This window comes from Pleurodeles waltl, chromosome 2_2 (assembly GCF_031143425.1).
Source record: "Pleurodeles waltl isolate 20211129_DDA chromosome 2_2, aPleWal1.hap1.20221129, whole genome shotgun sequence".
Taxonomy (NCBI): Eukaryota; Metazoa; Chordata; class Amphibia; order Caudata; family Salamandridae; genus Pleurodeles; species Pleurodeles waltl.
In genome coordinates this window covers 1186967284-1186982995 of record NC_090439.1, presented here as the reverse complement: position 1 = coordinate 1186982995, position 15712 = coordinate 1186967284, and the positions used below count along the sequence as shown (strand labels likewise).

The 15712-nt window shown below is 46.0% G+C and overlaps 1 protein-coding gene across 1 annotated transcript in view; it reads right to left on the bottom strand.

The window, feature by feature from the left end:
* The window catches only part of LOC138275195 (lymphocyte antigen 6E-like), a 31100-nt gene extending 15747 nt beyond the window's left edge, over positions 1 to 15353 (bottom strand). Inside the window, exons 1-2 of the mRNA XM_069219072.1 lie at positions 15064 to 15353; positions 582 to 698 (exon numbers count right to left, since the gene is read on the bottom strand). Of these exons, the coding sequence (XP_069075173.1) occupies positions 582 to 698; positions 15064 to 15115 (169 nt within the window). The 5' untranslated portion in view covers positions 15116 to 15353. The remainder of the gene's footprint in view (positions 1 to 581; positions 699 to 15063) is intronic.
* Between the last annotated feature and the right edge of the window lie 359 nt (positions 15354 to 15712).

Sequence of the window (15712 nt, the reverse complement as noted above, 5' to 3'; positions counted from 1 at the left end):
ACACTACCTTTCCTCTGACGCCTGTCTGCGGCTAGCCTGTAAGTATATCACTGAAGTGTGCGTAGAGTCCTTGGTGTGTTTAAGACTGCACTACCACCTCCTGTCTACAGAAGAGCTGAGAATAAAAACAAACACACTGCTGTAGCACAGGTCCCCACAATATCAATTTCGCAAAAGTTGGAAAAATTGACAGATATTTCTGGAGTCTTTTTCCATCATTTTCCAAGCATTACCTTTTGAGGTCAAGGTCCCCACGGTGCTATCAAGTCTCCCCACAGCGTGAGAAGTCCCAAGAAGGATAGTAACACAACGCCCCCCACTACATACACACGTAGGATATAGTCCAGTTTTGTTAATTAGCACCCCTCGCCCCACAGCCTCTCCATTTCAGAAAAAGATATGCCCTTGTATACAATATTGCTTTCGCAATAACACCACACCCTGTATTTCCAATAACACTGGAATCTGCATACAAACAAAGGCAAGGTTGGGGCTTGGATTAGCAGTACATTTTGGGAAATACCTGAGTGAGGTAGAATGCTTTATCTTAGGTTTGGCACCCAGTGGTCAGCATTCCTTACCTGAGCCAGATGCATAGATGCTCATGCAGTAAGAATCCATTCCAGTGGGACAGGTTTCCTCCGTGCATCCTGTGTTGCTTGTAGCTCCAGTACACGAGTAACATTTCAAGGCGTGACCTGGGGAAGGCAAACAACTGGTAAGAGGTCGATCGCATTCACTCATCACTTCCTCTCACTCAGAGGCCATGAAGCAGTGGCTGTCTGTTCCCTCGAAGCATTTTACACGCTGTTGTGTTTCTCCTTTGGGCTCTCACTCAGTCTGTATGAATTGTACATGATATTAAACTATATTAGACATTGGAATGTTGGGAGCTCCATTGGAGACATTGTAGTGCTCTGGACTTTTACTGGCTGGTAAAAGCCCGAAGCGTCAGCATTCCAATGTTCTTTTTTCACAGCAGCAGCTGTGAACAAAGGCCTCACGGAGCCTGCCGGGATTTTAATCCCCTTGGGCTCAGTGAGGACTTTAGGGCTGGATTAAGAGCCCCTAGCGCCTCCTTGCACCACATTCGTGGCATTTGTTTCACACTAATGTGGCCCAACGCGGCCAAAATCGCCATGCCAGATTTACTAAGTGGCCCAATGCATGCATTGCACCACTTTGTAACCCTTTGCACTAGAAAACTACCACCATGGTGCACCTATTTTAGATACGGCGTACACATGGCGGAACTACGGTGGTGCTAAGGGGTGCAAGGAAAGTGGTGTTGCACTAGGTGCAGCACCACTTTCCTTAAATCAGGCCATTTGTTTTATTTACTAGAACATTCTGCCGTCTAGTGGCAGAATGCTATAATAGCCTTATAGCCCTTTGTAGCTGCGCTATACTGGCAATTAAAGCCCCGCTCCCTTGTTAAAGGCCCTTGCCTTTAACGCTGGAGCAGGCTTTTAATGGTCGGGCTATGTGGTGCTTCTACTGAGGGTCCTATTTGAGCTTCTATTCATTTTACAATATATAAACATCCACAAGAGTACAGCAGTGGTTAAAGGTTTGGGTGGATAGTGTGAAACGTTTGGCCTGAAAAAAATATTATTCACAATAATTGCAGAAAAGCAGTCCGTATTGGGTTTCTAATCGGATACTGGATCACAGTTTGGAAGGGGCATGTTGTAGGTGTTCCTTCCAAATTTTCATTCGTTATGAGCTGTAGCAATACTTTGCAACCTGAATCACAAATGTGAACCATTGAAAAGTCACCAGCTCCCATGTTAAGGTGGTAACTTAGTCACAAAAGGGAAGGGCCCCTTTGAACCACTTCTCCTTTGTGAATTTAGGTAAATGATTTAGGATGAGAAGGCTGAGGTCCAGGAGGCCACTGCTTTCGTTGAACTTTCAAAAAAGTAACTTTTTTTAAAGGAGTTCAGTTTTCTTTAAGTTAATCAGGCTCAGTTTTACAAACAAAAACATGTTCTTTATTTAGAAGCAGTCACATGCATGGTGGTCGCTGACTCTTGCATTCCTGTGATTAAGACCACCTAGAGTGTGTTTCAATTTGCAAGCTACCTAATAAATATTAATTGGGTAGGACTGACTATGACCCATACCAGAAGGAAATTTTGAAAACACAATGTTCGATTTGGAAAACATCAGTCTGAAAACTTTCATTGTGAAAGCTGGCAGGATTTTAAACACGCATTGGTAAAGACAAGTGGTTTGGCCTCACTCTTTGGCCCATATTTATACTTTTTGACGCAAAACTGCGCTAACGCAGTTTCGCGTCAAAAAAATTAGCGCTGGCTAACGCCATTCTGAAGCACCATGCGGGCGCCGTATTTATTGAATGACGTTAGCCGGCGTTAGCCGCCGGCGCCGTCTGGTGTGCGTTAAAAAAAACGACGTACACCAGGCAGCGCCAGCGTAGGGGGATATGGAGCTTGGGCGTCAAGAAATGGGGCAAGTCAGGTTGAGGCAATTTTTGCGCCTCTACCCGATTTGCGCCATTTTTTTTCACTCCCAACCCCCATAGAAATGACTCCTGTCTTAGCAAAGACAGGAGTCATGCCCCCTTGCCCAATGGCCATGCCCAGGGGACTTCTGTCCCCTGGGCATGGTCATTGGGCATAGTGGCATGTAGGGGGGCACAAATCAGGCCCCCCTATGCCACAAAAAAAATACAAAAAAAACACTTACCTGAACTTACCTTAATGTCCCTGGGATGGGTCCCTCCAGCCTTGGGTGTCCTCCTGGGGTGGGCATGAGTGACAGGGGGTGTCCCTGGGGGCATGGGGGGGCACCTCTGGGCTCCTTCAGAGCCCACAGGTCCCTTTACGCCTGCCTTTTGCAGGCGCTAAAAAACGGCGCAAAAGCGGCCGTACGTCATTTTTTTTGACCCGCCCACTCCCGGGCGTGATTTTTGCCCGGGAGTATAAATCCCACGCACATGCCTCGGATTCGATTTTTTAGATGGGAACGCCTACCTTGCATATAATTAACGCAAAGTAGGTGTCCACGCTAAAAAATGACGCTAACTCCATGGACTTTGGCGCTAGACGCGTCTAACGCCAAAGTATAAATATGGAGTTAGTTTTGCGTCGAAATTGCGTTAAAAAAAAGACGCAATTTCGGCGCAAGCGGAGTATAAATATGCCCCTTTGTGTCTATGTCTCACAACGTGGAACACAGTATAACACATTGTGTATACGCATCTCTCTTTTTAAGTATAGCCTCCCTCATAGAGTGCACAACTCAATTCTTGGACAACAGTTTGCACATATTGGGTTTTCCTGTCACAGTAATTAATATGTCTTAACCAAATTAAGGTAACTCGTTCTATTTACTTCAGAATGATCAATAGCTGTGAGGGCAGAGATTGTTGTAGTGAGGCATGTCACCCCCTTGAGCAATTGAGGAGAAAGCAATTTCTTTTGATTACATTTTTACTTCTCGTGGGAGATATTTCATGCTTCCTGTTTTCCTACATAAGCTTTTGTAATTTTACTCAATCCAAATGTTTAAAATCAGCTTTAATTATGTATCTACGTACGTACTTAATAGTGTTACTATTCATCAGGCATTAAAACGCCGGGTCACTGTGAAGATGTGTTCATAGCCTTTGATACCTTCGTGCTTTATGGGTCTCTAGAGCTCTATGGGGCATAGAAGACATAGGACATCCAATTAGGCAAAAAACATTCCACAGCAGTAAAGAAAGGCAAGAATTGGTTCTGCAAGTGTTTGCTACCTTCCTTCTGCCTCCTTCCCTGCTCTGCCCCTGCCCTCTCCCTGCAATTGTCCCACTTGGCTACAAACTGCTAAGAATTAATGCACGTGGGGCCCCATTTACAAGAAAATGACGCATCTCCATTGACGTGTCAGATTTCTTGCTCCTGCCACACATCCCCTAATGACGTCATGTTTGCCCTGTATTTACAATACAGAGTTCCACGATGCAGAAATTCTGACACTTCTGTTGGCGCTAAAGTGACACATTGCTGGAGTTGTATCATTAAACTAACACAACTCCATCAATGTGAGGAGAGTCCCATTGGGAAAAAACCCTGCTTCGATTTTACACCTGATCTGAGCAGGCAGTAAATGTTTGACACAGTGAAGTCATAGGCCCATATTTATACTTTTTTAATGCCGCATTTGCGCCATTTTTTGACGCAAAAGCGGTGCAAACTTACAAAATGCAATTGTATTTTGTACGTTTGCGCTGCTTTTGTGTTAAAAAGCAGCGCAAATGCGGCGCTAAAAAAGTATAAATATGGGCCATAGAGTGACGCAGTAGCTTTATCTGTGAGAACGCCTACCCTGCATACATTATACTTGGTGCAGGTATAATGTGACCAGGGCTTTACAAAACTGATGCATTAGGCCCAATGCGTCAGTTTGTAAATATGGACACCGCTGCGTCAAAAGCAAAATGGCAGAGTTGCAGCTGGTTGCAGACCCTTGCTTGCCTCGGATGTTGTTTAGGTGCTAAATGTACATTGCAATTTAATAGCGCTTTCCATAGCCCTTGTGTGTCTAAAGTGAAAGATATTCACGGGATTTGGTTCATGAAAAGGGATGCTTTAGGAGTAGTGGAATGCAAATTGCCCAGGATCACAGTGTGGGCAAGTGGGAAAGCAGGGATTAGATTACTGTCCCCTACCTCCACAATCATCATAATTTCCTCTTATCCTATGTAAATGATGTGAAAAAAGGGAGAGATAAACATAACATAATGCCTTAAGGCGAGCCAGATATTCCTGGCTACAACACAGTAGTCATAATTTATGGCTTCATTGCATTAGCAATGTTTGCATTTTTAATTAGCAATTCAGATTTGAATGATTAGATCCCTGTGGAGAGTCCACACTGAATGCACTTCTCCCTTCAGCCCAACTTTCACTGCTTTCGCAACCCCATAAGAGCCATTCCTTTTCACCAGGTTCATGCAGGAAAGTAGCCTCTTTCTAGCTTGGTTACCCCAATTTTTAGCCTGTTTATCACTGTGTTTGATTGTATCTACTGGGATCCTGCTAACCAGGACCCCAGTAGTTATGCTCTCTCACTTAAATTTGGTTGTTGGTTACTGTTAACACAGTATTTCACCCACAATTGGCACAGTGGTGCCCCCTTATAGGTCCCTAGTATATGGTACCTAGGTACCCAGGGCATTGGGGTTCCAGGGGATCCCTATGGGCTGCAGTATATATTTTGCCACCCATAGGAAGCCCATGCAAAGGCTTCTGCAGGACTACCATAGCAGACCTGCGTGAAAAGGTGCATGCACCCTTTCACTGCACCAGGTCACTTATAAGTCACCCCTGTGGCAGGCACTCGAGCCCTGAGGGCAGGGTGCAATGTACCTGTGTATGAGGGCACCCCTGCACTAGCAGAGGTGCTCCCATGAACTCCAGGACCATTTTCCCAGACTTCCTGAGTGCAGGGATGCCATTTTACATGTGTACAGGACATTGGTCACTACCTATGTACAGCTACATAATGGTAATTCCGAACATAGGCATGTTTGGTATCGAACATGGAATCATACCCCAAGGCTTTTGCAAGCATTGGTTGTATGATTCCATGCACTCTGGGGGCTCCTTAGAGGACCCCCAGTATTGCCATTTGAGCCTTTTGAGGTTTTTCAGGCAGCCCCAGTTGCTGCCACCTCAGAGACAGGTTTCTGCCATCCTGTTGCTTGAGAAGCTCAAGCCCAGGAAGGCAGAACAAAGGATTTCCTTTGGGAGAGGAGTGTTACACCCTCTCCCTTTGGACATAGGTGTTACAGGCTGGGGAGGGGTAGCCTCCCCAGGCCACTGAAAATGCTTTGAAGGGCACATTTGGTACCCTCCTTGCATAAACCAGTCTATACCAGTTCAGGGATTTGCCATCTTTGATTCAGGGTCGACAGGGAACTCTGGGAGCATCTGAGTGGCCAGTGCCAGCATGTGATGTCAGAGCCCTCCCCTGATAGGTGCTTACCTGATTAGGTGACCATTCCCCCTTTCAGGGCTATTTAGGGTCTCTTCTTTGGGAGGTTCCTCAGATTCAGATTACAAGACTCCAGCAGGAAACCTCTGCATACTCCACTTCGACTTCTCACTGAAGAAACTACATCTGGACCATTCAGGAACTCTACAAGCTGCAACAAAGAAACAAGACACCTTCTCCAACATTGCATCTCCAGCTCCTGTCAGCAACTGCAACTGTTTCCCGGTTGTGCATCCTCTGAAGACAGTCTGTCTTCAGCCTGCATCAGAAGAGCGAACGTATCATCCTTGGGGTGAAGGAGTGGCTGTGTGGATTCCCTCTCCTGCTGAGCTGCATGGATCCTGCATCACGGGTGGCGGACTGAAGTGGTCCAGGTGGTCCTCTCTTCCAACTTTCTAACTTTGGTGGAGATAAGAGCTTGCCTCCCCACGCAAGAGAGTACCTCTGTGCACCGCATGCTTTGCAGCTGCCATGGCTTGTTGGCATCCTTCCTCCAAGTTCCTCATGCATCTTGAAGCTCCATCCCCCAGCACACTAACCTATGCCGCACAGCTTCCTCAGTGGTTCTCTGGCGGCGTGGGATCCTTTGTCATAGTGCTGCGTGGGCCTCTTCAGCAACTTTTCTGTCCCGGTGCTGTGGGACTCCTGTGTGCACTGCCTGGTCTTCTGTGGGCTCTCTGAGTTGCTGAGAGCCCCCTCTGATTCCCCCTCCTGGGTAGAGTCCACCTGGTCCTTACTGGTCCCGGGCAGCGCCATCTTCCACTAACCGTGAGATTTGCCTGTGCCAAGGCTTGTTGTCACTGGTGGTACTGCTTTTGCACCTTCATCCGGGTTAGCAGGGGCTCCTGCTCTTCCTAGACTCTTCTGTGCTTCTTGGACTTGGACCCCTTCTTCCACAGGTCTACTTGTCCACGAATCCACTGTTGGTGTCTTGCAGTCTCTTCTGGTACTTGCATAATTCTTCTTCTTGTTTCTGTGTGTGTGCTGGGAAAGTTACTATGATTTACTCCTGCTTTCCTGGGCACTGGGGTGTGTTCTATTACTTACCTTTGGGGTTTTCTACTGCTCCCAGCTCCCCTCTACACACTACACTTGCCTAGGTGGGGGACCGACTTCCTCATTCGACTTTCTTAGTATATGGATTGTGGTCTCCCTAGGCCCATTTCTAACTATTGTTGATTTTCACTAGCTGCACTGTTTTCTAACTGTTTTCATGGGTCTTTCTAGAGTATATAATTTGTGTATTACTTACCTCCTATGGGAGTATAGTCTCTATGATATTTTTGGCATTTGTGTCACCACAATAAAGTATCTTTATTTTTGTAACACTGAGTATTTGTTTTCATGTGTCTGGGTACTGTGTGACTACAGTGGTATTGCATGAACTTTGCATGTCTCCTGGATAAGCCTTGGCTGCTCAGCTACAGCTACCTCTAGAGAGCCTGGCTTCTAGACACTGCCTCCACTACACTAATAAGGGATAATTGGACCTTGTATAAGGTGTAAGTACCCTAGGTACCCACCACACACCAGGCCAGCCTCCTACAGTTCAGGCCTCACAAGGGCCGCTTCCATAGGTGCCAGTTCTTATGCTGTGTATGTAGGGCACGACAGTGACAAGGAAACAGAAAGCAGCGTTGATGCCTGCATGCGTTTCAGTGATGCCAAAGTGCAGGTTGTCACAAAATACTGGTAACCATTGGATACCAGCAAACATTTAGAAGAACCAGCTTATGTACTAAGAGTTTAGCGTTTGAAATGGCTCTTTCGGCAGGTTCACCCCAAAACTATTTGCCTTTCTCCTCCACTTTTTATGACCTCGTTTTTTCTGGTATTAGGACTATGTGGAATTTACCACTGCTAACTAGTGCTCTCTACCGTAAACATGGCATAATTGCCTTATTCCTAATTGGCATATTTAATTTCCTTATAAGTACCTCATAAAGAGTGCTACATATACCCAGGGCCTGTAAGTTAAACGCTACTTGTGGGCCTGCAGTACTGATTGTGCCACTGACTTAAGTAGCCCCTTAGCCATTGCAGAACCTGTGTCAGCAGTTTGACACTGCCATGTCGACCTGGCAAAAAAAAAACTTTTCCCAAGCCCAAACCTTACCATTTTTTAAATATGTCACTCCTAATGTAGGCCCTAGAAGGCAGGGTGCAATGTGTTTAAAAGGCAAGACTTGTACTTTTAAGTTTTATATGTCCAGGGAGTGGAACAATCCCAAAGTCGTTTTTCACTCCTGCTAGGCCTAGCTCTCTCATAGGATAACCTATGGATTACCTTATTACATCTCATAAGAGTAAGTCACAATCTGGAAAACATACTTTCGTCAAGTTGTGTGTCTCTGGAATCACAATTTAAAGTCACAACTCATGGTGAAATCAGATTTTAAATTGTAATGCTGAAAATGCCACTTTTAGAAAGTTGGCACTTTCTTGCTTCAGCCATTTGGTGCCTACTGTCTGTCTCTGATCACTTGTCTGGGGGGAGTGACAGCTGGGATTTGCGTATTCTCAGCACACAAAGGCCCTAATAACCCCCTGTAGTGTTTCTGGAGCCAGTGCAGGAAAGGTGGGGGTTTTGTGCCCTTCAAAGTCCTGTCTTGAAGTCTCCCCTACTTCAAAGGCCAAACTGGGTACAAGTACCAGACCTTTGATGCCACCAACTCAGTGCACTTCTGGACCTGTGGATACTCTGCCAGGAAAAAGGACTGCTGTGCTGCTACAAGGACTGCTACTATGCTGGCCTCCTGCTTTGCTGTGCTGACCAGGTCTCCTGACTGAAACACAGGGACATAACAAACCTCCAACCTCTCCACATTTGCACCTGAACCCTGCCATCTGTGAGTCTGTCCTGTCAAGTGATGCCACCCTAGTCCTGGACCCTTGGAATTAGACCTAAGCTGCTTACTGCAGCTGAAACGATGCATTGCAGCTGCTCCGCGGACGGGAACCTGTGCATCCCCCCTGTCCCGAGGGTCAGAGTCAGTGCACCACCTATACTGCAGAGATCGACCTTGGCATATCACCTTCAGAATCACCTCATCTTGGACCCAACACATCACCGCTACTCCATGGAGAAAATGTACGCATCTTTGCTACTGCATGTAAAAGATTGACGTATTGCCTCCATTGTGGGGATCGACACCAACACAACAGTTCAGCCTGCTCCCTGCATCTTAGGTCGCAATCATGATTCAGATGCTTTTGTTCAGCAAATTTGTAACAGTTGGTACCTAAAAATCCAAATTGTGGACAGTGAAGTAAAGGAGTAAAGTAATGGAGTAAAGCAGCTTCTGAAAATCACTCCTGTCAATTGGGGATGCTGCAGGGGTGCATGAGACAAAATATGGGAGATTACCACACACCTGCACACACCTGGGAGTGTGAGATGCAGCTCCCTACTCGACCATTTGAGCTGAGGCCGGACCCAAAAATCCCTCTAGTGGACCAGCATGACTGCTTGAAAGACTGCTCCTCCCTCAAATGAATGACCAACAGTGGGTCACAATACATTGTGCAAGCACCAGGCAGTGGATTATGCCCCCCCACTTCTACTCAAGAGACAATTTAGAGCAGATTCTCACCCAACATTGAGGAAGTATTCAAATACTGAATGCCTCAGCTGAACAAGCACAGTACATCCATGGGAGATACAAAAGCCTGGACTGGAGATCAGGAAGATGCCCTCCTACCTTTTAGGTGATCTCCTGGACTTTGTGAACCTTCAGGAGTCAACTCGAAGGCCTCCATTCCTCTGGGACAACCTTCAACTACTAAGGGCACCTACATAGCTCATAACGCTTAGCACGCCTACCCTGCCAACAAGGCCCCATCAAATGGTCTTGCTACCCCATGGACACCTCACACAAAATGCAACATACTTTTTGCCAGAAGACAGAGTGGCCCCTATTTACTATTTTTGACATTGATGTGCAATTGGGTCTAGTGATTTACCCTCACACCACACCCGAGAAAAATATTTACTGTTTCATGTGCATCTAGTCTCTCACACACTACCCACAAGCCTTCAAATGCCTCCCTCAAGAATATCGCAGCAGCTTTTCTTTTCTGAAGCACTTGCTGACACTAAATCGGGGACCACTTCAAAACAGGACACCATGGCAGACACTTCTGCTCTGAAATGTTGGTCTTTGATGCCACAGAAGCAGGGCTTCTTGCAGAAATAGAATCCATGTGCTATGGCTTTGCTTCTGTTTATAAATGCCTACTTGTGGTGGATAGAAGGTTAGAGAAACTGGACATGCAAATGAATCAACAACTAAAAACCCAAAAGAGGAGCTATTGGGGATTTTACTGTCCAGAACACATCCCCCAATCTTTAAATGAACATTCAGAAAAGGGTGCGCTGAAGGAAGGTTAATCCAAGTCTTGTGATTTGAATGATTACAGGTCGAACAGGGTAAGCTTCCCTTAGAGGATACAAAAGCCATCAGCCACCACATGTGCATGCTTCATCATTGAACTGTGTTCATTGCTGGGTGGGTGCTGCAATGCCCAGCTGGTCCCAACAAGAGGGTTCTTTACAGGAGATCTTTTCCTTACCCTGAAATTGCCTTGAAATGACAATTGTGTAATGCCCTACACATTGCTAGGAGGAGGGATGAAAGATACATTAGTAGATTGGGAAAAGGTGAGATTAAAATTGGCTATGGGTCATCACTGAATACACGTTTATTATATATGCTGAGAACTCATGCCAAGATTAGAAATGAATCTGGAAATAAACCGGTGCCAAAGAACCCTATGTTTCTGACTGAACATGAGTGATGCTCTTTCTAAGGCCTGGATTGGCAGTGCTACACATGCACAGACCCACCCCTTCCCAAGAAGTATGGATATCAGAATAGAAGAGGACCCTTGTTAAATTCCTCACTTTGTCTTCAGCGCTACACGTGGCATGCCATCTCCCTACTACACAAGCAACATCAATATCTAATATGGAAGCCTGGTGCGTGCTAGCTACCTCTCAACTTTGATGTGATGCATCCTAGTTTTCAGGCCCTTTTGGTTTCAACCTCTGACAGACCTTTTATTCTTTAAATATAATATTCTGCCTTCCCGTTCATTTTTTGAAGCTTCGTTCAAACTCGAGTCAAGAGGAAAAGCGCTGTTCACATCACAGGATGGCCGCCCTACTAGTGATGGGTTCTGCTCAAAACTCACTAGCAGAATTAAAATTGCCAAACCATGTATAGGCCCTTTTGAGAGAGGGCCTCTTTTTGACATGTTATCACCCCACTTTTTGCCTGATGTTGATTTGTCCTAGAAATTCTAGTGCCTGGGGCCCCTGCTAACCTGGTACCCTGGGCCAGAGCTCTTTCCCTAAGTCTGTTGTTATGTGTTGGCACAATTAAACACACCCTTAACTACCACTATAAGTCCCTCATAAGTGGGCACCTATGTGTCCATGGCATGGGGTACTAGGTTATGCCCCTGAGGACAGTAGCACTGATTGTGCCACCCTCTAAGGCCATGCATCCAGATGCAACCAGCACTGCCATTGCAGGCTGAATGTTTTGGTGCAAACCTAAAACTCAAACTCGACATGGCACACTGCCTGTGTGCCTACCCACCATACACTGCATTTACTATGGGTAAGGCACCCCTCTGGCAAGGCTTATAGTTATAAGGCAGGATGTTACATATTATATATGCGGGCATAGCTGCAGAGGCAATATGCCCACACTGTGTCCTTGCCAAACCTGGGACATAGGGAGTGAACAGAGCAGCCATTTTAACACATGTGCTGGACACTGGTCAACGCGAGTTCCTAAGCTATATGATGGTCACTCTGAACCCTGGGTTGTTTGGTATCAAACAACTTAGAATGATAAATCTAAGCTTGTGGCAGTATTGGATTTATCCCTAAATGTACCCAGAGGCCACCTGAGAGGTGTCCTCTGCAAAGGCTAACTATCCTGGCATGGTTGCTGACTGGTCCTATCCAGCTGCCACCTCCAGACAGCCAATATACAAACCTTTGGTGGAGAGACATGTCTCTCTGGTTTGTAAGACAATGCCCTCCCTGGGTGGAGGAGCTAACAGCCCCTCCCTCAGGAAAATGCACTGTTCTGGCAGTGAGCTTTAAAGGGCTTACCACCCTTGAAACTTGACCCCCAACCTGCTGCTAGCAGCAGCTGACATCCCCCTTTGCAAACCCCCACTTTTGGCAGGAGCAAAGGTGTGAAACCTAACACAGGGTAGGGGAAGTAGCCCCACCTGGCATGCACCACCCCTAAGGTGTTGCCTGCAGGTGGACCCTCTCTTTTATTTTCCTCCATCTTGGATGGAAGGGAAATAGTCAATTAGGTTTAAGGCAGGGCCCTTCCTACAGGTAGTGGTCACTATAATGTGTGTAGCCCTCCAAAGGTAAGTGTCCCATTGGACGCTACCAGGTTCTCCCTAAGATACCAACTAAATTCAGTATTTAGTAGCATCCCTGGACCAAGAAAGTAGATTTGAAAAGAATAAGAGAAAACAGCACCAAGAATAACCAAAGCCCGACGAATGTGGACCTGCTGCACACGAAAAGGCACCAAACCCTACCTGCCCCACCTAGGACCTGACAATCACCTGCAGAGGAGCTGGATTGACTTCGACAAACCCTGAGGATGCCCAGGATTCACCAATAGCCCGAGATCTCAGTTCAGAGTGGAGGTACCACTCTACAACCAAGCAAGAACCAACAAGCCAGTGAAGGTCACTTCACTGACTGGCTGATATCTCCCAAACCGGAGGTTTAAGCTGGACCCAATAGCACACCAACAACCACCAGGACAAACCCCGCACATGTGCCATACTTGGTGGCACTGCACTCTCCAGTGGCCGAGTCGTGCCAATACCCTGAGTACTGCTCAGCTGACATAGGACAACCAAAAAACCATCTCCCCAGCACTGAAGAAGGATCAGGAGGAAGCCCCAGTCAAGGGATTTCGGGAACACCCTGGAACTCCCACCAGAGTGCCCCTGTTGTTGTGTAAACAGCCCTCCAAGACTCTCACCTCCAGCTCCAAATGACTCCGTTGCGCACAGCCCCTGGATCACCAACTTGCTCTGCACCCTGCCACCCAGCATCCTGCAACGAGGAACCATCTGTGCCCCAGGGTCCCACTTCCCTTGCAACCTCGACACCCCGAGGGGACCCAAGGCACCACCTTCAAATCTGCAAGAAGCACCCTTTTCCAAGTGGTCCCCCTGAGTTGCCCTGCACCTGCTCTATAAGACTTTTCCACATTGCTCCCGGCAGAACCGGGAGCCACCCAAGCCTCTCCAGCTGGCAAAGTGTGCCCACCTACAACCTCGACCAACCTGCGATAGCGGAACCGTGTAACATAACTGTACAATTTTATATGCATTTTTAAAAGTGACTGCCTATTGATTTCTTTGGTGATATAACACACAGAACGACTGCATTTAATAAAACTTAGAAAACTCATATCTTAAAAAAGATTAATTTTTTTTTATAACCTTGGTCTGAAAAATTATATAAAAAAGTATTTTTGTAAATTGGTCTTGAGTTATTCCTTTGTATTTTGGAGTTGCATGATTGATACTGTGAGTACAGCAAATGCTTTGCACTTCTCCCAGATTAGCCTAACTTCTCGACCAAGCTACCTCAAAAATTAGAGAATTCAGTGGTCTAGTTTTTACCTCTGGAAACCAATGTGTGGTTGTCTGGACCTGCTGCACAGTGTGCCTAGTTTTGCACACTACATAGAGGGCCAGTCCTACAGCCCTGTCCCCATACTCAATATTTATATGTTACCAGATCCGCACAATCCACACAGGTGAGTCTATTGGTAACAAGTCATTCATGTGCCTCCCCATACAAGTAAATCCAAAGGTGACCAGTCATGTAACCATGTATGTGCAGCCCTCACAAGTATATCTAAAGATGACCAGTCATACACTGCCCCACACAGGCACCTTTAAACATGATCAGGCATGCACATCATCACACAAGTACACAAGTACATCTAAAGGTGACCTGGCTTATGTATCCCCAAGCAGGAAGATTCAAAGATTACCAGCGATACACAACTTTAATTCCAAAGTTGAATTTGGGGTTACTTTTAACTTAAAGCCAGCCAGCCAGCAAAGCAGGCCTAACTTTACATGCATGACCCCACACAGGCACATCTAAAGATGGCCATGCTTGTATAGCCCCACATAGAGATATTTAAAGATGACTGGGCTTGTATAGCCCTCACAGGTAGATCTAAAGATGACCAGGCTTGTAGAGCCCCACACAGCTACATCTAAAGATGAACAGACTTGTAAAGTCCCATACAGGTGGATCTAAAGATGCTCAGGCATGCACAGCCCCACAAAGGTATATCTAAAGATGACCAGGTGTGTATAGCCCCACACAGGTACATCTAAAGATGACCAGTCATACACAGCACCGCACATGTGCATTCAAAGCTGACCAGGCATGCACAGCCCCATACAAGCAGGTCAAAAATACCTAGGTGTCTACAGCCCCATACAGATTGATCAAAAGATGGCCTGTGGTGAACAGCCTCACACAGGTAGACCTACAAATGACTGGGTATGCACAGCTTGCCCTACACAGGTACATTGAGAAGTGACCAGTCAAGCACAGCCTAATATAGAAAGATCCATAGGTGATCAAACATGTAAAGCTCCAAACAGGTAGATTGAAACCGATGAGCAAGCATTAATAGCCCCACACAGTTGGATTCAGAGATGTCTAAGCATGTATAGGTCTAAAGATGACCAGTTAGGCACAGTACCACACAGGTACATTAAAGCTGAAACATTATGCACAGCCCCATACCGGTAGATCCAAAGGTAACCAGGTATGGAAAGCCTCACCCAGGTAGATCAAAAGATAAGCAAGCATAAGCAGCCTCATGAACAGTAGATCGAAAAATGTCTAGATAATTACTGCTTACCCTACACAGGTACATTCAGATGTAACCAGAAATCCACAGTCTCACACATGCAGATCTACAGGTGACCAGGCAGGTTTAAATCTGTAGTGTATCATATTGGAAGTCTCACCTGTGCCAACAAGGAGAGCAGCAGCCAGAAGAGATCCCAAAACAGACTTCATCCCTTCAAAGTGATGTAGCAGTGACCGGGAAGAGTTAATACTGTTGATGTCTGTTTGTGATGTCTGTTCTTGACGTTTTTATGTGATGCCTGTTTGTGATATCAGAGGATACGATTTGTGTGTGACGTCTGGATGTGTGTTCTGTGTCTGAAATAGTTGTGATGCACTCGGTGTGAGTTGTGAGAGAGGTTTGTGTGTGAGGTGGGTTCTGTATGTGATGTCTGTGTCTCATAAGATCCCTATGTCCAATATCTATCTGTGCTGCCCTTTTATAGCATCATCGTGTTGTGCAAATGTATCTCTTGGCAACACATTTTCATAAAACTCACTCGCTTCTTGTGTTCCCAATTTCAGTTGAATGCTCCCCCATGGACAATGTCTTATTTGACAACACTCCAAACATATTCATTACAAATGCTACATTTCTTCAACACTGTCACTACCACTATATACAAAACAAATTCAGGCATGCCAAACAGGTGTGAGAATACAATCAACAATAAACACATTACAAGGAAATGCCACTCCACTCAGATTTCTGCTTTCCTTCAACAAAGAAGACAGGATCCAGGCCTGTAATTAATTCAAGTATCAGCT